At 39.9% G+C, this 24,398-nt stretch overlaps 1 protein-coding gene across 1 annotated transcript in view; it reads right to left on the bottom strand.

Moving 5' to 3' along the window:
• The window catches only part of LOC111657833 (protein turtle homolog B-like), a 74,580-nt gene extending 50,715 nt beyond the window's left edge, over nucleotides 1–23,865 (bottom strand). Inside the window, exons 1-4 of the mRNA XM_087175100.1 lie at nucleotides 23,844–23,865; nucleotides 21,762–21,908; nucleotides 8,479–8,630; nucleotides 1,989–2,106 (exon numbers count right to left, since the gene is read on the bottom strand). Coding sequence (XP_087031226.1) covers nucleotides 1,989–2,106; nucleotides 8,479–8,630; nucleotides 21,762–21,908; nucleotides 23,844–23,865 — 439 coding nt within the window. The remainder of the gene's footprint in view (nucleotides 1–1,988; nucleotides 2,107–8,478; nucleotides 8,631–21,761; nucleotides 21,909–23,843) is intronic.
• Nucleotides 23,866–24,398: the final 533 nt, after the last annotated feature.

Below are 24,398 nucleotides of genomic sequence, written 5' to 3' on the forward strand. Positions count from 1 at the left end.
TGGTGCTTCACTTCTTTCACTCTCTCCCGTTCCCTCCGCTCCAGATATGAAACCACACCACCCTCACCTACGTACCCGGCAGAGTTTTCCGGAGTGATACAGCATAGGAGAGAGCTAGAGAAGTGACACGCCGAAGCAATTACGCAATAATTTGTACTCAATGTTGGCGATATAGTCATTAACTACACGCCACATAGAACAAACCACAATCCATCGAGTACATTCGTTATATTGCCCACCCCTACCTGCTAATCTACGATTTAGCAAAGTAAATAATTACATATACAGTGTTCAAGATTTAAGTCAAACTAAAACTTAAGTCAAGTTAAACTTACACTTAACCAGCTTAGCTTTATAAACCACTTAGAAAACATAGGAGAAGTAGTTCTCCAGATAAATAGTGGGGATCAGTGATTGGCTGCTAGGTACGTACATTCACAGCTCATTCAGGCTGCTGATTGGTCGACTGAACGTGCTCACTCACTGAACCTGGTCAGTCAAGAGAGCAACAGCCACATGAGAACACATTCACTGAGAAACACAGCAGTTGCTATTGCAAAGTGAAACCTTTACTTACTTACCTTACTACTGTCTTTTTGGCGCAAACAACACACTGCTGAGAAAGGCTTTGTTTCAAGTCTGCATTCTAAGCGTAGTTTTTCAGCAAGAATGTTACTGGAAACTGCTCATACTGATCAATGTGACACAGACAGACGTGCTCACTATAACTAGTTCCTCTGAACTTGGTCAAATATTTAAAAAGAAAAATAATTATTTGAGGATTCACAAGGTTTCTGTTCAGTTAAATCAATACAGATTGTGGTCTGTGTCCTTGCTGTCGTAGAGGTCTGGTAGTTTTCTGTGTATTTTATTGATTTGTTTGAAACAACATTTCCAGTGGTAAATAGCACGTCCAGGAATTTGCTCAATTCTTCTTGATTACTGACGCAATTTCTCTTTGTTTTCTCTCTTTACTGCTTCTCTTCCTTTATCCTCCTCTTCCTCTTTCCTTAGTTGCTGCTCACTTCAACACTACTCGCAGTACTTTAATTATGTTGTAGATTTAATACATCGAACTGAATGCAAACTTACAGTGATAATGGAAATATTATGGTTTTACTCTACAAGTGACTGTAATGGCCTCATGCACATATCATTATCTTTTAAATTTGCTTCACATCAATAAAAACACAGATATTTGTTCCCCTTCAAATGCAAATTCATGCATACGTCATGCATATGGTAAAATACAGCATCTTGTAACTTTCTGGTGAGTATGAATGTGATACTAAGGAGTAGTGCTCAGAGACAAATGAATATTTTAGAGTAACAGTGCTGTTGTGCCTATTTAGGGAATTTTTATTTTGGTCTTTCTTTTATGTGACTTCCCCTTTATCAGGATTTGATTCACTGCTTTTGTTCTTTCTTTGTTCTTATCGGCATTGTATTTTTACATTTGTTTTTTGTGCTGACTTAACGTTTTAAGTTTGTTGGTTTTTCAGTATCAGTTTCTGATTAAAAAGAATCTATCATCTCTGCAAAACCTAGTTGAATACACTGACCTGGTATAACTGTTACTTATAAACTCAGCTTAACACCCATAGTAAATAGAAGGGGGTGCAGGATTCAACACTGAATAACACACGACAGATAGGAGCTGAATGTGATGTTTTGTGTGTCCATTCAAGATTCTGTTTCATTTCTGCAATCCTCTGAAAGGATAACTGGGAAAAACTCTGTGTGTATATACTGTATATGGGAGTGTTGTGATACTTCCCCAGATAAGTGACGAGGCTCTAACGGACATAAATGTTGTAAATAAATAAATACTGTATGAGGATGAAAAAGAACAATAGATATCATAAAAATCCAATTTGCCAGCCATTCATCAAATCATTTCTTTCTAGAAAAGAAGTTTGTGCCACAAGAAGATGTAAAAAACCTCTTGTACTAGCAAGAGGCAAGACTAACTAACTAATAAGACTAACCTTGTACTAGCAGCCGTGTGGTGTGAATGGCCTCTCCCTGGGGACTGAAAGCCCGACATGTGTAGGCCCCACGATCTTCCCGGGTGATGGATAGCACCGTCAAACTCCCATCAGACACCTGAATAAAGACATACACATTTAGCTATTTGAAGCCTTCTTTTAAGGCGGAGAAACGGAGTCCTAAAATGTTGGTCCTCTAACTAAACCATTATTATTTGATTGCTTTATACATAGAGAAAATACATACACAAATTGGAGGTGAACTTTGAATCAGTTGAATGTTTTTAAAAGAAAAAGATATAAATATTTCCATAAATATAAAAATACATCATGATAGATGGAAGATGGAACACATCAAATCACCAGGAAGTACACTACTGCAGGGAGGCAACTTTAATGTTTGGGTGCATTTAAGAACTAAAAGTTTCTACCATCTGACTTCCTCCTGCAGAGGACCTAGGACACCTACTGGGCAGTGTTGTGCATGAGCGCACTCATTTTTTGGTGAACGATGAACTGAACACGTATCTGTTTTCAGCTAATGAATGTGAGCGTTGTTTACTCTGGCGAAAGTTAACAACGCTCAAAGGTGAGGTGTCTGGTGCTGGCAACAGAAACAGCACCGCTACTGGTGTTACTGAAGTCAGTTTGTATGAATATTTGAAGACTTTTATGAACAAATCAGTTCAAGTTCCAATGATAAAAATCTCACCGCACGGTCTAAATAAACAGCCACATCAGTAACGAATTTGAAACGACACATCGAGTTGAAGCACCCAGCTAGTCTTTTAAAATATCTGAAAGTGAATGATGATCACAAGAAATCATTAAGAAAAGATCAGACCATAAACCAACTTCCAAAAAGTTCCTCCACCTGAGTCAAACTCAAAGCATGTACACATAAAACATATACTCGCACAGGTTTTTTCTTATCATTTAAAAGTAATCTCTGTCTGTAACGGTAATTCATGTAGTTTGAGAAGTGACAGTGATTTGAGGCTGGGATGGATGGGTAGGAGGAAGTTCTTTTTTTTAAACAGAAGAAATGAACATGAAGTAGTTCATTTTTTCTGACTGTGAAGTTCAAACTCAAACTCAAACTCAAACTGTGAACTATGAACATGAACGAGTTCATTTTAACCTTTGTGAACTGAACTTTGAGCTAGCTCTAGTGAAGTGTAAACTTGCACAAAACTGCTACTGGGTTTATATTCTTCGACAGGATTTTGGATCAAGGTTTTTCAGTTATATGCTTCCCAGCATGACTGTATTACAGAAAGCCAAAGGGATAATGTGATGCAGGTATCTAATATTTGATATCTTGAATAAAAGAGAAATGCACAGTGCAGCTATTCAATATTTGGATTATGTCATTGTTTCTAAAACCAGCCTACTTCAGTGTTATACGTTACTATATCATCATGTGTGATATCCCGCTGAGGAATAATGGTCATGTGTGCAATGTGGTCTAGAAATCATGGAAAAAACTTTATTTGGGTGGGTGGCAGGTGGATTATTTATGCATACATGCAGACTCGGATGAAATAAGAGCCAATCCGCACATCACTACTCTGTACATTCAACATTATCTAAAAGACTTTGTCTGAATGCTTATATGTGGCTCTCCTAAATCGGGCCTCTTTCATGAAGACTGGGCAGATTTGAGGCTCTGTCACTCAAATCTGGCAACACTAGATCTGTTTTCTTTGTTGTAAGACAATGACACAGGGAGGAACGTTGAAGATGAAGTGGTTGAATCTCTCCTTCTGTACCTGCCAAGCAGTTAATGCATTAATTTTGTTAGCTTCTGTAGACAAAAAATCACTTTCACTTTCATAAGTGTCTCAAAACAATGCTCACATATGTACATTTAAACAGTTTTCCCATCCTAACATGTTTACAGTGAAAAAGGTTGGTGTCCACTAAAAAGAATGTGACAAAGATTCCCCTTTAATTTGTCACACTCAAACTGCTGAAGCCAAACATTAGCTTTTGCTGAACTTTCTTTTAGCGTAAAGCAAAGGTGGATTTTGTCAAAGGTGCATTAAGAAGGGATCTCTAAATGTCCAGTCCAGGAAGGAACAGGAAGAATTATTACAGCAAGAAAAACCATTTTCAGTATCTATCCATGCACCTGATTATCATTTTAATACAGACATGAAAAAGTGCAATCCTTTAAATGCAGCAGTTAAAGGTTAAAGGTTTTCTCTGAATGTTTCTCGTCCTGCCTTTAATGTACAAAAACAAAACAAAACCTGTTGGCAGTTATCTGCAGAATAAACAAAAACATATTTCTATGGTAAGGGTGTCATATCAAGTAAAAACAACTGAAGTCAAATCTCCCTCAAAGGACACATCCAGCCTTTGACTTCTCTTCCTACCAGATTTATACTCTCAGCATAAATTAATTTTTCAATCCATTTCCTCCAAGTAAACCATCACATCTGACAGCAGAGAGCACAGCAGCTTCCAGGTTAAATTTGGCTGAGCACTTATTTCTTTTCAAGATAACAAAAAGTTGGTTTCGCCGTCTTTAACCACCTACATCTATCTTTGTATTTATTCACATAAAAGAGAGCAGAGTGCAGACTTTCACATGAAAACCATGGTTGCTCAGATTTCAAGGAAAAAGACTCTTCATGTTAGCAGATCTACAGGTTGTACAGTTGCTCACCAGGCTGTAGAAAAAGACTGTACAGTCCAGTTACTTAGGGAAAGCTGCAGGGACAAATTTAGATATATAACTCTCCTATGAATAAAGCTCAGACATTTAAATAATTGATCTAATGTGGGGGAGTCATATCCATTCCTGCATGCAGCATTTAGTGGTAGATGTGAAGCATACACTACAAACACTAATGCTGCTTTTCTCATTTAACACAAATTCGAACTAAAACCAAACGCTGTAATAGTAAGTTTAAAGATCCCAACTACAGAAGTTACAATCTATTCACTGAGCTATTACACCGCAGTAAATCCCAAAAGGTTAATATTCAATTGTAGATCAGTATACAGTGATAATACAGAAATGATTAAGCGTGAACAAAATAAAAGTAGTAAGGAAACAAGGCTGCTACAGATCAATTGGTCATTTCAGATGCTGGACTCTTAACTGGTGGGTATGGTCTATTATTTATACTTGGAGGTTAAAGGTTCTGTAAATGAGATTTTAAACAATCATACAGCAGTAAACAAGTACCTGTATTTTCTATGTAAAGATATAGTAAACTAATGATGTCCTGAGCAAAGAATGAAGTCACACCTCCTCTGTGTTGTAATCTGAGTTACGCCGGTCTTCGTTTAGGTATCCGGTCTGGCGGCGCGTGAATGTTGATGCACAACCGTGGAGCCAATACTGGTCCGGCTTTACCAAGAGGAGAACACTACAAGCTGCTGATGGGCTCAAGCTTGACTCTGAACTTGCTTCTCTTCTCCTACATGTGTAATAACATGATGACTATATAATGTAACATTTCTGTTTTCATTAGTGACTGGCTACAGAGGGCGTGATAATGTTAACTAACTTATGAATGTGTTTGGCAAATGTTGCTATGGCTAGCTGGCTAACATCAGCATTGCCGTGGAACATAACACAGGCGTAGATGTGGTTAACAAAGCATTTGTTTTGGTCTGAGATGCTTGTGGTCTAGTGCGACATCTAGCGGCAGCGACGATCGTTTACAGAACCTTTAAGTCATTAAAGCCAATTTGAGAGTTCCCCAGAAACACAGCTGTTACGATTCAACACATCATTCAAGTGAACATTACTATAAGGTTTCCTCAGATGTAGTACAAAAGGTTAGCAATTCAAGTTGCAATCTGCCTAATCCCCAACCCTTAAAGGGGCTTTAATCTGTATTTCTGTATTTTAAATTGATCACATTACTACATGTACTGTATGTGAAAGGTATCGTTCACTATGACGAACTCAAACAAACCCACTTTACATTTATATATTTTCTGCTGGAGGAGACCAAAGACAGAGCTCAAAGAGAATGAAGTCAGAAACACGATGGATGGTTTTGTGGCTTCATGTTTGCTGTAAAGAACAAACCGCTTGCTAACAAGTTCGCCTCATTATGGTGTCAAGTTGAATCGTACCAGTGTGTAAGGATCACAAAAGCAAGCAGTGTACTGGAGTGTGTTGTGCAGATCATTGCATATTTAACAAGAGCTGAAAGCACTGCTGGAAACCAGAATACTGCAAGAGTCTACTACCTCAGAGTCTGCAGTGCCCATTCCAGCTTGGTTTGGTAGGCAATGGTGAACAAGAGGTGAAAAACCTTGTATCAATGTACGACAAAGAAACTGTCGTGCAGAACCTGAAACCTAAACGCTGCATACGGGTAAGACAGTCACTACAAACACCATTCACTACCCCACTGCTGGAACCTGCGCAGTGGAGCAGAGGACGACAAAGCCCCCAGATGCAAAACTAAACAGTGGAGAGCTAACTACTAACAATGGAGAACTAATTTGCCAAGTAAAAGCTACCTGATGCTGTACTGAATAGCTGTTTAGTCATATGATTAATACGAAGTGAATCACTTTAAAGTCAAATCTAACATTTTTAGTTTGTGCAATATTGTTTGTAATGTTACAGTGCTATGGTCTATTTTCAATATGATTTGCATATCAAGGATTTAATCATTGTATTTTGTTCGTCTCAATCATCTCGAGTTCTGATTTTATAAAGCACGTCAAGAACAAACAGATGTAGCTCTGCCGTCAGTCTTTATTTTCTGAACAACACATTAGCATTTAAATGCATGAGAGTAAGAGCATAACAGGGTCAGAGCTGCAGTGTGTTTCTGATGCAGAGACATGCAGGCAGAGGACAGTATAGGTAAATAATAAATAATAATCAAAAAAAGTCCCTTTGCTGTTCAGAATTTTCATTTTTTAAGTTAAACTTTATCATGGATCTTGAAATTACAATGAAAGCTAACATTATCAATCTATACAACATTCATGAGTTATGTTATTGTACTTACAAGATGTTCATCTCTCCATTCAGTCCTACTCGCCTAGTGTTTCTCTGTTTAAGAAATTGCAAAATACATTTTAGCCGTCCAACATGAGGCCAAAAACTCGTAGAATAAGCAATTTCATCCCAATAAATATATATATGTAAATAAATAAAAAGGAATTCCTGCTTCTTGGTTGTATGCCATAGTTAGCAGTCCCCTTCCTGAGTTACACCATTGAATAATGACCAAAAGTGTTTTTGCAGAATATAACAGTGAAGTTGACCTCTGACCTTTTGGATATAATGTATACTGTATGTCATCACTTCATCTGTTTATCCTATTAGACATTTGTTTAAAATGTTGTCATAATTAGCCTATGAATTGTGAGTGTGTTTTGTGAGGTCACTGTTACCTTGACCTTTGAGCACCAAATCTTATCAGTTCATCCTTGAGGCCAAGTGAACATTTTTTCCAAATTTGAAGAAATTCCCTCAAGGCGTTCCTGAGACATCATCCTCACAAGAATGGTACAGACAGACACCCCGAACACATAACGCCTCTGGCCCTGACTGTCAGCAGCGCGGAAGCATCATAAAAGGGAAACTTCACTTTTGTCTCCATCAGTGTGAATCTGTCGTACAGACGTCCCAGCAGACATCACCGATAGCTGCAGAGCGAGCCACCCCGGCTGCATGGCCTCTCTCTCGGCTGCAGCTGTCACGAAGGCGTGGCAGCCGCTTCCTCCTCCATACGGTGTTGGTTCAAGTTCCACATGTCTACACTCCACCTTGTGACAGCAGCAACAAATATCTGCTTCAAACTTTATACCAGGAAGCTAGATTTCTTCCAAATATATTGGTATTTTAATTTCAGCATCAGCTTTTCTGTTCATACAAGCTCAAAACAAACTGTGCTATGCTCTTTTATCCATCATGGATAAACTCAACCCGCCCCAGCTGCAGGGCCTCTCTTTCTGCTGCAGCTGTAATGAAGCTCCAGCAGCTGCCCCTTCTTCCATAAGCTGTGGTGTCTGTTTCCACGGCTCTATATTCAGCCTCATTAAACTAGTTGTTTATTCTTTTTTCGACTTACGTTTTGCCCGCTCCCTTCTTGCCTTGTCGAGATTCTTGCCTAACCCCTTGCTGAACTCTGCCTGCCTGCTGACTTTGCTACTTGCCATCCCCATTACCTGCTTCGGCTGCATTACCTTTTATAAAGGTCAGCCGTTTGAAGTGTACACAGTGTCTGTGTTTACCTGAGCGATGATAAATGGTAGGGGCCTGAGTTGCCTCAGATACTGGCGAGCAGATGATATATTGTCCAAAGTGCAGTTTGAAGGCATCAGACTCCAAAATAATGTACAAGGGTTTACATTAGTATGAGGCGAGCTTTTACAACTCTGCCAAGTTATTACAATGATAATCATTTTTCCCTCTGTCCCAACATACAAGTGCAATTTTACTCATTGTTATTGTTGTTGTTGTTGTTTGTATTACTATTATAGTCTGAACATGGCATACCTTATACTTGGCACTGCTGACCATGAGATTGCCTTCCCGCAGCCAGCTGACAGAGGGTTTGGGGTTGCCGAAGGCCGTGCAGGTCAAAGTGATGCTCCCCCCCTCCTTGGCCTCTACATACTGAGGTGGCGTATCTGTGAATGTGGGGGGGGCTGAGGGGTCAGAGGACAGGGAGAAAGGTAGAGAGAAAAAGAATCAATCAAAAGGATTAAGCACAGTGACAACATAGTTAATAGGCTTTTTCCTTTACAATTCTTGTTTTGACCCAATATAAACTGTAACTATGAACTATAACAGTGACAGACTATAAACGGTAAGTAAAGATGGACATAGCCTCTGTGACGTCACCCGTGGAGTTTCTGTAAAACAGTTTTGGGGCATGTGTGAAGCCAAGGCTTCAGTGAATGCCGGTCACCCACCTGTCACTCAAACCAACACGCCCTCAATTATACATAACTTTAAGCTTTAATAAAATCTAATTGGGTGAGCTTTATAATAATTCACCCAACTACAATTGTCTTGAAGGAGGAAATTAGCTAAAGAGACCAAAACTGTTCTTTGTACAAAGCTGTAAACATGTTTATTTCTGCTGTTAAGTTGGATATTTTAACATGGGAGTCTATGGGGAGTGATTCACTTATGGAACCAGACTCAAGTGGCCACAAGAGGAACTGCAGTTTTTAGCACTTTTTTTTCAGCCCCAGAGGTAGTTGCTATAGGTATTTGTCATAATAATAGCATATCGGCCATATAAATTAAACCACTACTTATTCTGTGTTCATCTGTGTATGATGACTCTGATTTCTCCCTGGTACACGGTCGCACTGGTGTGAAGGTTTGACTCACAGCAAAAGGAAATGCCTGATTACACTCTGCGGTAAGCAAACGCAAACACAGACCAGTCCAATGGCAGCTACATGACTGCTGTTGTTACTCTTACTGAAACAACACTAACAGTCAGTACATCTAAGAAGTAAAGACACATTTCTGTTCAGATACATAGAGCCACATTCTTGAAGGTCAGTTGTATTAAATAACCAAATTCTTCGGTTTGAATTGGTTAAATATGATGACTTATACATCTGCTGTGCTGCCTCTGTCCAGTTGTAGGTGCAATCCTTTCTTGCAACTTTCTTGTTTATTGCTGAACATTGATTAGCCAAAGCCGCCCCAACCACACTGCACAGTGAGTGAGCATTACTCAGTGCTTTCAAAGCCCCGGGCAAAAACTCCACAAATGAGCACAAAACTGCACTGCTAGCTTAATGTAGCTGCACTGACACACATAAGAACGTGCACTGGCGCGATATTTATTTATACTATATCATGAACTGGTATGTTGTGGTTGCCAGGAGACTGTGCAGGAGAAGGAGACCAGCTGTCACATATTTTGGCTTAATGAACATGCATGGGGGAGTGGGAAAAAAAAATGTCCTCCTTGAAGTTGATTACATTTCCAATAATAGGTTCTCATTACATGTTCATGCCTCCTAAATACACAAATTGTTCTCAGCACAGGGACAAGAAAGTGGTGATGTGTTTGCAGAGTTACTGTAATAGTAGCAACTAATGACCTGACTGTCTTATCATTGAGATTATGATCTTTCAGTATTCCAGTATTTATAGAATCATCTTTTCTAGAACAGATGGTTGCTGTATTGTTATAGGCCATGCAATTTAATATGGGATTCTGGAATATCACGTCTTTCAACATCTGTAAGAAACCTCTGCTGATGTTTTACCATTCTCTTGTCAGTGTTGTATTCTATTCTGTAGTGTTCTGGGGGAGACTGGTGAGCAAACGTTCATGTGCTGAGCCCTGGGCACAACAGGCATTTGTATCTGTACAGGCATCTGTATGTTCTACATCTAAACTGTTCTATTCATTGCACATATGGTTTCATAGAGACCGCCCAGTTACATGACAAGTAACAATGCTGTGCAGTTAATTTTTTCTATCTAGTTATTTATGCATATTTTTATTCTGCTCTTAACCTTCTTATATTTGTGTATTTGGTGGGTAATGGCTGTTTTATGTGTCATGTAATCTACTGGATGCCTGAATTTCCCTCAAGTATCTATCTATTTAAAAGCTATTTCATTAGCAAAGGCTACATAAAGACTGCAAACACTTTTTTTTTCTTGCCATTTTCTCTAAACAGCTGAGTCAGCAATCACAGAGTTTTGTATTTGCACTGTTCCGATGATAAACTTAAAAATGTTTTCACCTTGACATTCACTAAAGATGTGGAGGAGTAAATTTGACTGAAGAGAGCTCTTTGGAGAAATGCATTGAAACTTTGCTGTACTGTCACCTGAAATGTATCCAGTGAGCCAGGAAACAGATAAATAAATAAAACCAGTGAAACGCCTCAATCATTGCAAACATCTCATGAAACATTAAAGTGCTGTTTCTAAGAGAAGACATTTAAATCTTTAAAGGTATTTTCTTCCCCAGTAGAATAAAAACTTCTGACTCCTTTGAGGGACCGGCTGGCCATGTGTACATAACAGCAGGAGACCGGCCGATCAAACAAGTCACCAAGAGACTACTCAATACTGCATGTGTGTGTGTGTGTGTGTGTGTGTGTGTGTGTAAACCTTCAGTGGCTTCGCCTTCGCTCTCTGCTCGGTTGAACATGTCTCATGATTTTAGATGTGTAACAGTACAGAAAGTGAGTGTGCTTGTCACAACAGGAAGATGAGCTGCTGCTGGTGCTGTAAGTGCATATGCAGCAACAGAACATGCCTATGCATTTATATGCACAACAGACACTTAAGAGAAGTTAGTGAAAGCCTGTTTGCAATCTTAAACACCTTTGCAGAGGCCCACCTGTCCCTTTCTCACAGGAGGAGAGACAGGTTTGACATTTTCTACGGCTAGAGAGTGGTTTTAATAAGCAGGGGAAGTTGTTCTTGTCCTTTTCGAAGACTCAAAGTTGTGTTTATGCTGTTTGTGCTTCTCCAAGTGTCTCCATTTATGATCAGACATCGAATTAAATGCGTATGATAAAGGTTGATAAATTAAAGTGATAGTTGAGGTTATTTGACATGAGGTTGTGTAAGGTACTTATCTATAGTCAGCGTTTTACCTGCAGTAGATTCAAATCAGCGTGATCCCTGTTCAAAGAAGCGGCCGGGAGAACTGGCTGAGACACAGAACCTGAGTGATGAGCTGTGTGTTTTAGCCACTTTAAACAAATGCCCACAGAAAATAACAATATCAGTTGGAGTGTACGTTTTACTTTGAATATTTTCACTGCTTTATGTTGCCATCAAACAACCCTTTCTTTGGAGCTACAGTTTGCGAATTGTAGAAGTACCATATTATCAAATCATCTGTTTGCATCAGACAGAGCGTGGGACTATGGTAGTTCAATGGTTGAAAAAATGTAGTTCCAAAGGAAAGGGCTATTTGAAGGCAAGATAAAGTGGTGAAAATATTCAAAATAAATCAACACTTGAACCAGTATTAGCTTTTTTTTTGGGAGTATTTTTTAAAAGTGGCTAAAACACCTTTTTGTGGATGACCCCGTCCACAGCAGAACATCACTGTTCCTCTAAACTCTCTACTGCAGGTAATACACTGACTATGTGTAACTACCTCACACAACCCCACATCAAATAACCCGAACTATCACTTTAATATGCCTTAATATCTCATCACTGATCCATTTGAACGAAAGAAAAAAAAAAAACATTGTTCACCTTTCTTTTCAGGGCTTTTACACTTGAATCGGGTGTGAAGATGGGGAGAGATGCGCCGGACATGTTGCGTTTTGTAAAACCATTTTTCTAAATCCTCTTTAGCTCAGAGGCTGTCTAGATTATGGGAAGGGATGATCATACAAGACAATTGGCAAGTCTTCCTACCAAAACACGCTTAAGCTGTGTTCTCTGACTTCCCTGCCCCCATTTAACCCGAACTATCTCTGTTCTATCCACACACACAAGCGCACGCACACACACACACACACACACACACACACACACACACACACACACACAGACAAACGGCAATAATGTCAGCGGTTCAATACAGATTTTTGTTCGGTCATAATTCCTGTTTTGATATTCTCAATCTAATCACTTTAGGACTGAAGCTGATCTGCTTACATGTGTAATCCTGTAGCCTCTCAATTGCTAACATGTCGTTCCATCTGCAGCCATAAGCCAGGCCATAGTGCTAATTCTATGCGGCACGCCACAGAGACTGGAACAATCAAAGTCTTCCAACCGCGCAGCTTCTTACAGACACTTACACCTACATTTATCATTTATGTATTCACTTTTTTTATTTTTCAATATCTTTGATTGAAAACGCAATTAGACAGTAGAACGGAGATATATTTATATATAATAATGTATATTAACATAACAGAATACAGCAGATATCATCTGGGATTATTGTTATTGTAATGTTATAATATAGTTTCAATCATGATACCTTTTTCATATTTAATCCTTTAACTATAAACTGCAAACACTTGACTTTTTGAGGAAAAACAATTCGGTGCACCATGATAATTGGTTTGCAGAGTCATGAAACTTGCTCACCTTCACCTTTTGCCAAAGTTACATTACTGTTGAGTGAACAGCAGCTGTGAGCAGTTACTACTTTTTATAACTCTACTCGGTGATGCTTTCAAGGACACTAAACTCCCAATAACTTATAGCTAGCCTCTACAAAGCATTCTACTCACAAGCTATGTTATTGATTAATTACATTTTTAAAAAGTGACCTTTTTTTTTTTTTTTTTTTTACCAAAGGAGACTTTAGTAAAAACACTATGTTGTTGAACTCACCGACATAACAAAAGCTTTATTCATGAGCTATGACTCCTGTTGGTTGACAGTGCTGCTGCCCCCAACCCTCCCATAAACATATCCACATCTTTAGAGGCAATGGTATTGTATTGAAAAGTGTGGCTTCATATACAGCGATCAGCCATAACATTATGAGCACTGACAGGTGAAGTGAATAACATTGATTATCTCGTTACAATGGCACCTGTCAGTGGGTGGGATATATTAGGCAGCAAGTGAACATTTAGTCCTCGAAGTTGATGTGTTGGAAGCAAAATGGGCAGGCGTAAGGATCTGAGCGACTTTGACAAGGGCAGAATTGTGATGGCTAGATGAAAGAGCATCTCCAAAACTGCAGGTCTTGTTGGATGTTCCTAGTACCTACCAAAAATGGTCTAAGGAAGAACAACCAGTGAACCGGCGACAGAGTCATGGGCGCCCAAGGCTCATTGATGTGCGTGGGGAGCGAAGGATAGAAGAGCTACTGTAGCACAAATTGCTGAAAAAGTTCATGCTGGTTCTGATAGAAAGGTGTCAGAACAGCTGTTTTGGAGGCAAAAGGGGGACCTACACAATATTATGCAGCTGGTCATAATGTTATGGCTGATTAGTGTATTTATACATCAATAGTTTTAAAATTGAGTTCTTAATTGTGCCATTTGGGGACAGCCCCATGCTCACAAAGTCAAAGCGCCAAGAGTCTTTGGCAATGAAAGTTTGATATCAGGTGGTTCTGGCTGCCTGTTGCCTCACTACAGTTTGATTGGCGTTTTGCCAAGTAAAGTCGTTGTCACCTGCTCATAGTTGGCAGTGGCTATGAGAAAAGTGGATTATACTCTACAGCACAAACTTGAAAATCTGACTATTGAAGAAAAAAGTAGTATCCTTAAATCCTCAATAGCCACCAGCCACTATAAACCAAACCACTGGGAAAAATAATCACAAATTTAAAGTAAAGTGGTCCACCAAGAAAAAATGGCTGACTGCTAATTTTCAGGATCTCAGCATCTTTCTGAGATTTTTACCACACATGAAACCCATATCCAAATGTAATATATGCACACATGCTAAATGTATTAAAAATATGTAAATATGAAGAAAAAATCTTACATGTAATTATATCTTAAAATTATATATTAAACCTATTCAAAATATGAACAATTTCATATATTGACGTATATGTCTAGTGCATAAAAATATGTATGTATGTATGCTTAAAAGAAAGATAGATAGATAGATAGATAGATAGATAGATAGATAGATAGATAGATAGATAGATAGATAGATAGATAGATAGATAGATAGATAGATAGATAGATAGATAGATAGATAGATAGTTTTAATATATTTATAAATTTTACTATGGGTATTTCTTCATATATCCAGAGGATGTACATCTGTCATAATAACGTATCCCCTTATAGTTAATATACAGTATATGGCAACATCACTCTTGATATAGGGACATATATGTCATACGTTACATTTCTGTATGGGAATCAGCACGTGTCATCCTAAAGACGCACTAAAATTTAACTTGCTCAGAAGAGAAAACGTAGCTACCATAAAAACAGGGAAGTGAGCAGCATAACCACCAAGTTGAAAAGAACGCCCACGTGCTTAGTCCTTATGTGTTTTAAGAGTGTAACCACAGTCAGTGTGTGTTGGGCTCTGAAGACTTCCAAAAAGCGGGTGACCTACAACTCAATCCTGTAGCTGAACAGCTACACAGAAGACACATGTGGAGCTGCTGAGCTGCTCACGCTTTTGATAGATAATTTATGTCTGTGTTTAATCATATACTGAGCATTTCTAATGACCTGGGTCTCCTGGGTTAGACACTGAAGGAGCAGTAGTTTTGGTTGAATCTTCATAGACTTAAATGTCAATCAAAGACAATTCTGTTGCTGTTAAAGCAATCACAACATTAGGCATTTTCTCAGTAGGATGTCAAATGAATAACTATTTATCTACTGTGAAAATAGCCTTGACTGTCTAAGCTTTCTCTACCCTACAAGCTTGTTATTGTTATTGCTCAGTAAACCAGAACTAGACTGTCTGTATTCCCTTTGGCCTTTATTTGATAGGGTTGGGAATGTTTGGGCTCAGCTGTGCCGTGAGCAACCACGGCCGTTCCAGCTGTGCTGACATGGTGCCAGTTTTCTTCCACATCACTGTGCGGCAGGTAAAAGACACAGTGGAGGTGTGTTGGTTTGCACAAACCACAGCAGAGTCTGTCGCTCACAGTTTTTCCTCTAACAGCTCAATGTGGCTGTTTCTGTTTGTTCTAGTCCTCCCTGAAATGCATTTCCTACAGCTGCTTCACAATAAAAGCCTCCCAAAAGCTGGGTTTGCGATCAGTAAACAGTAAGATAAGGCTGCAATCTGAAAGTACAAACAGAAACATAAGAGTGAACCTAAAGTGAGAGATAAGCAGAGCTTCTTACTGTAGTCTTTACTATAGTAGGCAATGCCTCAGTGTTCTTAAAGTTATAATCTGTAACTTTTCCACATTAAAATGTCTAAAAATGACTACACCTATGTATTTTTGAGTTGTGTACTTGCATTATCCCAAAGGTTTCCAGCAATTTTCAAACATAGAGAAATTTATAAACGGTTTATAAACTGTAAATAACGTCTTATTACTGCCTAATCTGGTGAACCATTTACTGATGCCTTATAGAGCAGTTAAAACCCATTTATTGAGAAAAAAAATTTGGGTGGCCAGGTTATGGAACATTGTTGCTTGTCTTTCAAGCTAACACTGTAATTCAGACCTCGCCAATGGACTTGAGAGGAGCTGCAGGACATCTGGACCACAATTAATTTATAAACTGTTTATTAACATTTACAACTACAGACTTATTATGATAACCATTCATGACAATAACTTATTGTTTGACGAGCTGTTGATCTTTGTGCAAAACCTAAACTAGTACAAATGTAGAGAAAGCAATACATTAATGTGACACGTTGATGGTAAGAGCTGTTCATATTTCAGTCTTATTAAAATAACACAGCAGTAATATAAAGAGGCACAGCATCACATCTGGCCACACAAATACTCAACAGCTGCAGGTGTGGCAAAAATGGCATCTACAATTCACCAAAATGAAGGGGGGGCAGTTATTATTATTCTGTAATATCTTTGTCTAAGTGGAGTCCTCACACTCTCAAAGTCCAAAATAATACCACAGGTAAAACTGTTGGGGAAATAGGTGTATAAGCGTTTTAGATTTTAAGAGGATGATATTTTTTAATGCAGCAATTTGTCTTGGAGGTTTGGACACAGTGGTTTGTTAATCCTGTGTGGGATAAGCAGTGGCTAGTGGTCATGTGTAAATCTGTTTTTAGACCATGATGAGGAGGGGGCACAGTGACATTTTTATCCCGTTTCCCTCAAAGACCTCAACCTGTGCTGAGGTAACATGTGTGCGTGCGTGCGTGTGTGTGTGTGTAAGCTCATTATAGAGGGAGAAAAAGATGAGGGAAGAGGCAGGGAGGCACAGAGAGGCGGCAGAGGTAAAAGCGGGAAAGAAAGACACCAGGAGAGGAGGAGAAAGAGAGACTGGTGCTGTTGTGCAGCATGCAGGCACTGCAGAGTTCTGCTGCAGGGATGGCAGGCGGGAGGGTGTGTTGAGGCTATTTTGGGGGGAGCAGCTGAAGACTAACCCTAGGAGATATGAACCTTGCTTCTTTGGCATCACCTCATGCTGGACTGGGGCCTGAACTGTGATGGAAAACAGGGTAACAGTGGTGGTCTAAATTATCTTAGGAACAAAAAAAAAAAAAAGTGGACAGTGTTGTCCTAAGAAGCTAGAAACTGGGGTACTTCCCACTGGACTGTGTGAATCCTCTTCATACTTCCATCTATCCATACATGTATACCCATTTTATTAACTTTACTACGCAGTACTTTGTCTTTTGTTTCTTTCCTAAAATCTAACAATTATTCAAACAATTTGCTTGCACAATAATTACATCACTCCAACAAACACTTCCTGTTTTCCTGCTCCTCCTGTTCTCCAGTCACACTCTGCCTGGAAGGAGTCTGAGGGCGATGTAAGTTCACAGGAACGAAACAGAGGTGACAATTTGTGGAGGAAAAGCATGAGCACGATACAGCTCATTCTCACCCACGGTCTATATGCATCTCACGCAGAATCTATATGCATCACTTACTCCCTCAGTGCCAACAAGGCTGACAGCTAAAGTGCACAGAGTAATCACTGACAACCGCTGATGTTTGACAATGATAGGGAGAGGTGGATTGCAAATGGGGGGGCTATAAATAGAGGACTGCACTGCTGAAGCTCCATGCAGCATGGGTATGTAGCAGGGCCCTGAAACTAAAAGATTCTGTGACTGCAATTTCTGAAAGTATCAGACACACTTTGAAATATGGTGCTGAAACACCTAGTTAAGAATTCAATGCTAATGCCCAGGTGAAGGATGCACATGTTACATGTTCACTGTGAGTAATATCTAAACTACATCCTGCCAGTACTGTATTATTCACCATACTGACAGAAACTTGGATGTGTAGCTTGGATGGATTCAGTAGATGATACCTCGTAGATCACATTTAACCTTTTTTTATATAGTTTCTTTCAGCTCTATTTCACACTGGCTTCTCTGCCTGAGGGAGTTTGGCCTTGAAGGCTTGAGCGCTAATCCTCTGATTTCTATGATCAGAAAATCTGCATGTACAAGATGAGTCCACCACAGAGAAGCTGAGCTCGTATTCATCAAAAGGCTGAAAGTAAAATCTTGGACTTCAATGAAAGATAAAGTAAAGAATACACGCTACTCAATTTTTTTACGATGAAAATTACAAAGGCCTACGAGTAAATCCTAGATGACCTCTACAGACACTGATGAATCATGTTTTTCTGTACATACATGCACATGTTGCTCCAGCATGACAGCTCTGAGAGACACACATCCAACTACTAACAGCACATCTGCCAAAGTGCAGAACACACCACTGCTGCCATCAAAGTCTGGGCATCCAACATGGACTCCCTCTTCCTGCAAGACAAGCAGAGGTGGGAGCTGAATGTGGATGACATCAGCAACCGGTAAAGTAGCAGGGACTCCCCAGAGCCCTGGTTACGTGACCCCTGCCGCCACTTCACCACTGTATATCCCTCCACCAAAGGATGAGGAAAGACTCCTTTCGCCTTTATTTCAGCGAGCAAGCTTCAGTGGGCTCTCAGCAGCCTCACCTTTGCTGTCAGTGAATCAGGTGATCTGTGAAGCGGGCGTTCCCTTGCCACTTCTTGTCCTCAATGTGAACTTCTACCTTCTCAAAGAGCCTGACTGCTGAGTGGTCGCCACCCATCCACAACACATTCCATCTTAAAGGCTATTTTTAAACATAGCTAGCTTTCACTTTTATTGCTAAGAGTTTATCTCATATTGACCTCCACCCAAGGACATCTTGCCTCGTCTTTATTATCTGAGTAAAAAAAATGAACCACTAAAAACCCACAAATTCATTGCTACATAGCTAACTAGTTAGCATTAACAGCTGTTTACTTACCAGTCTAAAAGAAATGTTCCGCATCAACCTTTCTTGCATTACTCACCATGAGCTGTCTCCAGAGATGGAAAGCAACACCAATGTTAACTCTTGTCTCCATTACATCTTTTCTTCTACTGAAGTTAGCATGCTAGCCAGATAGCCCCGGCCTGTCACGTCCCTTTTTGATAGTGACTCACTGTCAATCTGCCCTGGAGACTGTAGCTTTGCTCAGAGGGCATATTATTACCTCTCGTGATATAGAGAAGATGGCCACCACCACCCGCTCCCTGCAAAGACAACGTTCAGCAGCGGCGAAAACTTATAATACTTAGAATAGCCCCTTTAAACATATTCCCTATTCAACAAAAGCAGAAGGGAGGACAGGGTGATTAAGATGTAAAGAAACTTTGTGGTGGGATCATGTTTCAAAACTGGAATTAATGTATCTGCATGTATCAAGTCCAGTTTTGAAACTACTGTTCTCAGTAGTTTGTGATTTGATTCCACAAGACCTTAAGATTATGGAGGGCACGCGGCTTGCCTGCTGACCCTGAGCTTCTCTTGCTCTTTGTTTGAATTTCTTCCATCTGGCCGTCGATTCAGGGCCCCAAGGGCCAACATATATAAGAAGTCTTTTATTCCCTATGCCATACAGGCATTGAACACATAATGACTGCACTTGGGAACACTTGTTACTCATGTTGTTATTTCACAGGATTGGCTCTCTGGTATCTATTTATTCAACCTACCTTTTCATTCGCACTACTGTATGTTGTACATGTATGTTTTGGATGCTATGTTTGGTTGTGTGGATTGTATGTATTTTTATTGAACATTCTTTGGGAGAGGCTGAAGACAAATTTTCACTGAGGTGGACAATGAAGTCAATCTAAATCTAAAGCGCTTCACTATTCAAAACAAAAAACACAACAAACTCTAGTCTCTCTTATTTTGGCAGATCACTGCGACAGTTCACCTCAACTAGCAACTCAGTCAACTGAGTACTGTACGACACCACTGTCTGACTACTACAACTGGTAGTTCTGTACTGCGGTTCATGTCTAACATGGCAGCGTAGCAATAAAGGCTAGTGGAGGACTGATGGACATGAAGACAGAGACAGAAAAGAGGCAGTCTGATGCCTCTAAGAGAGAGAAGCGTTGAGGCAAAGTCAAACAGAACAAGAGCAACGCTGATAAAACTGAGCTAATGTGCCATGACCACAAGGAGGAGGTGGGGTCTGTGGTGTGTCTGTTACCACAGCAACATGCATCATCATATACAGTCTGATTAGGTGAGTTGATAAATGCTTGAGCAACTGTGACAAGAGAAGGTGAGAATATCTGATTCTGAGTCCTGGGAGAGTATACGTCCGCAGTAAGATACTTATTTTACACTCAGGTGGTTTGTCTGGTTCTCTTCTCCAGAGACACATAGCATGTAGAGGCTACTGTGTTTTCCTCAGAGACAACTCTGTCCTTTGTCCAAAGATTTCTTCAAAGAGTTCTTACTATGGGGACTGTAAATGTGCCCAGATCATCCCTTAGAAAAAGTTACTCTAAAAAAAAGTTTGAATTTAGAGAATTTAGCTTTATATTCTAAAAGGTGAGAAATTGCTGCTTTTCTTTTCTCTCCTTTTTTTTTTTTTTTTTACATTTATTTATTCAGGGTAGTTTCACTGAGAGGCAAGCTCTCTTTTACTGTGTGATCGCATTCACACAGTTGCACACATTTACACCTGGAGGCTGCCCAATACAACCACAGTCTGACCTTCTGGCTTCTGATAAGCTCTACCACAGCAGTTGGGTTTAAAGGCCTTGCTCAAGGCTTTTCCTTTGTTATTGGCAGTAGAGAGATATCAAGAAAAAGAGATGCAACAAAGGAGTCGAACCAGCAGCCCGGTGAGTCATGGTCAGCTACTTAACCTGTAAGCTACAGGCGCCCCCCCCTTATAGCAGAACAGTTCATTAGGATATTGAACAAATAATCAACAGATTAACCAGTATTGACAGTAGTTGTTGGTCACAGCCAAAACTGTTAATGCAGTGTCACAATACTACTAATGAGTGGAGAAAAAACAGCCAGTGCCGCTGCACTAGGACCCATGGGTCTTTGAGGGCGCCCTCATCTCTCCAAATTCTGCATTTATGGCCCTTGATTGCTCCAATCTGCTTAACATGTAGTTAAAATAAAGAAGTATATATACATTCAGATAAGCTAACTCATGTCTATCATTACTACTATTACATTTTTAATCTGTGTATTAATATGTGAGTGTTCACTGCTGTCCCAACATGTTTTTCTTTGCTATAATAATTAGCTACAAACAATTGTTTGTTAAGTTGTACGTGCCAGCCTTACAGTCTTTCTGGCCAATTAAGAATTAATTTAATTCCCGTTGATAACAGTGTCTGTAATTGAATTTACTCAATTAAAACTCTGTGATAGTCTGAGTGGAACCTTCATCAGCCATATGATCCGAAAGTCCTGCAGAATCACACACTGTTAATCTGATTTTATGTTCTTGTGCATAAGAAATGGTATTGAGAAAGCCTGACCTTTAAAGTCCCAGTTGTCTGTAATATTGTGTATGTGTGTGTGTGTGTGTGTGTGTGTGTGTGTGTGTTTGTGTGTGTGTGTGTGTGCATGCAAGTGTTTGTGTTTGCACTGAATGTCTGCACATCTCAAGGTTAACAGAGCCCTTAAAAAATCTTCAGTAGCCAAAGCTGCTACAGTAGTTACACTAATAATCATTATTATAACCATCCTCACGCCTGTAGAAAAATATTGCATAGCATTCCCATCGACATCAAGTGCATCATTACAGACGCTTGATACTGAATAAGTTGTACAAATAAAAGAGCGGTCCACATCTGTACCATACACACATCTGTATCAAGTCTGGTGTTTCTATTGAACAGTTTGAATAATATATGCTGATGGTTCTTACCATTGACGGTTAGATGCACCCAGCTGCCATTGTGGAAGGTGTCATACTGCTGTTCCAGCATCAGCACCTTACACTCGTACCAGCCCTGGTCGTCTGAGCGCACGTTCTCTATCCGCAGGGAGGACTTGCCGTGCAGACTGGCCCGGCCTTGCCGAGAGTGACGGAGGTGCGTTGTCAGCAGGAGGGGACACAGAGGTGAGAGGAACAGGTGGATTGAATTTAATGAAGGAAATAAAGGGAAGGAAGAGACAGGTGAGAGGCAAATGAACAAAGAGAAGAGACAAGAGAAACACCGGATGAATGTTAAAGAGAGAATCAACCTTTGAACAGTTGTGATGCACAGTGAATATGCAGGGATCACAGAGTACACTGTGCTGTGGTAGTGTAGGGTGACATCACAGTACATAAGACATGTTTCTGAGCAGAGGCACTGCAGCACTGTCTATGTGCAGCACAACATAAAAGTAGGATACCAATTGAAGTTGTATATGCACAGTGAAATCTGTCACTTAAGCCTCAGTGCAGCAGAGATGTCCTCGTCTCTGTGTCTATTTTGGAGATGCACTGAGGCAAGGACAGGTCGTTACATCCTATGAGGAGTGGGAAGTGGCCAACATGACAATATGACAACAGAGGACCCTCAGGGTTACATGGGAGTCACAGTCCGTCATGACATATATCGGCTTTTGACTGGAGTCAGGAATAGCTGCATTTTGCTTTTACAGATCAAAAGCTGAAAGAGGGGGATTGATGATGTTGCTCCGGGCAAATCTGGCAACTAGATCATAACAGATGGCAACTGGCAATAAGGGCTAAACAAAGTGCTTTCAGGGAGCACGGGCGGGCTCAGCATTATCAAAGCTTGGCTATCCCTCATTAATCCCCTCACTCTCTCCTATTCTATCCACTTTGTGGGTATTCATGACTCATTTTTTGTTTGCCTTTCTGAATCCCGTCTTTTGCATGACACACCAGGTAAATATAAGCTGTACTGGTGGATGTTTCAGTGAGTGAAGGTAGACAGTCAGAGTATGGTTTGATCCCAAGCCTCTGTGAGTGTTAGTGTGTGTGTGTGTGTGTGTGTGTGTGTGTGTGTGTGTGTGTGTGTGTGTGTGTGTGTGTGTGTGTATGTGTAAGTGGGTGTCCTGATTACTCTATTTATATATCAGATTATATTTGTCCAGCTTCCAAGCATGTCTGTCTCCTCTTTTCTCTTGGCAGACTGGAAGGATCTGTGAGGGAGACTCCATGTGAAGTGTGAGTGTGAACTGTGTCTTTATTACTGTATACAGTATCTGTGGATCCCTCACTGTCCACTTGTTCCTACAACAATGATTCCACTTCCATTTCTCCTCGCCTCAGAGTAAACACTCTGTCCTGACCATCCACCAAATGTCCTCCTTGGGTTTGATGCATTCAAGCATTAAAGTTAAAGAACAAGAAATCATGCATTTAGTGTGTCCGTATAAACACAGACTTCCATTCTGACCTTCACTTTAATTATGAAAGCATAGTGCTTCTTGCTTTTCATATGCACCCTTTGCTTTTACCGCAAGACATTTTTTGCAAATTCATTGAAAATCAAAAACTGAAATCTCTCATTAACAGAAGTATTCAGACCTTTTGCTGTGGATCCAAACTGTGGTCAGATACATCCTTTTTGCTTTAATTATCCCTGAGATGTGTCTAGAAATGAGTTGGAGTCCAGCTGTGGCAAATTGAATTGATTGGACAGTTTAGAAAATAAAAAAGTCGTTTTTTGAGGTTTAAGTCTGGACTTTGGCTGTGCGACTCAAGGAGACTCGTCTATCTCTCTATCTCTCTATCTATCTATCTATCTATCTATCTATCTATCTATCTATCTATCTATCTATCTATCTATCTAATCCTTAAACCTGGAACTGGACTTCTGAAAATCAATTGGCAACTTTGTGGGTAGTGAATCAGGTCTGAAGTGGTCTCACAGGTCTCACAACTGGGTCAAGTCTCACAGCTATTGAATCTCTGACGTTACAACTAACTTAGCATGCGTTAACATTTTTTTAACCACACATTTTTCTATGAAAAGCATGTCCCTCACACTGTCCTCTGCCTTGCTCCACATATTGCTCACAAAGTATGAAACAGACCCGACACAGTCAGCCAATTCCATCAGGAAAGGAAAACAAACCAACAACAAAAACATGTTTCTATTCAGTTTCTACTTTAGTGTTTTCTGTTTCTATCCATGTTACTCACAGCTAATGTAAATAACCAATGAAAGCAGAAGAAAACTGAATACAAGTAAATAGTAAACTAACTGTATCAATTACTATGTATAAAAAGCTGCACTGATGCCAAATTTATGTTATTTATGACAGACAACCCAGAAACATGATGCTGAAAACATAAGTCCCTGGCCGGCGCCGGCGTGGAGGCATAAACATCAATTAAGAATATTTCATTGACGGGTCTGCGATATTGGAAGTGATAGAATCCATAAAGTAATCCAAATTCTTATTTAAAAGCTTGTTCAGTTCACAGTGGGATTATATAGTTTCTAACTGTCCAGGCTGTTCTAAGTGAAGAGAGCAGTATCCCTGAGGCAGCAAAGGCAACACTCAGCAGGACTTCTGTTCATGGCAGTAGTTATAATCC

The sequence above is a fragment of the Seriola lalandi genome, unplaced genomic scaffold (assembly GCF_002814215.2).
Source record: "Seriola lalandi dorsalis isolate HSWRI2012SDOR001 ecotype SW California unplaced genomic scaffold, Sedor1 jcf7180002054415, whole genome shotgun sequence".
Classification (NCBI taxonomy): Eukaryota; Metazoa; Chordata; class Actinopteri; order Carangiformes; family Carangidae; genus Seriola; species Seriola lalandi.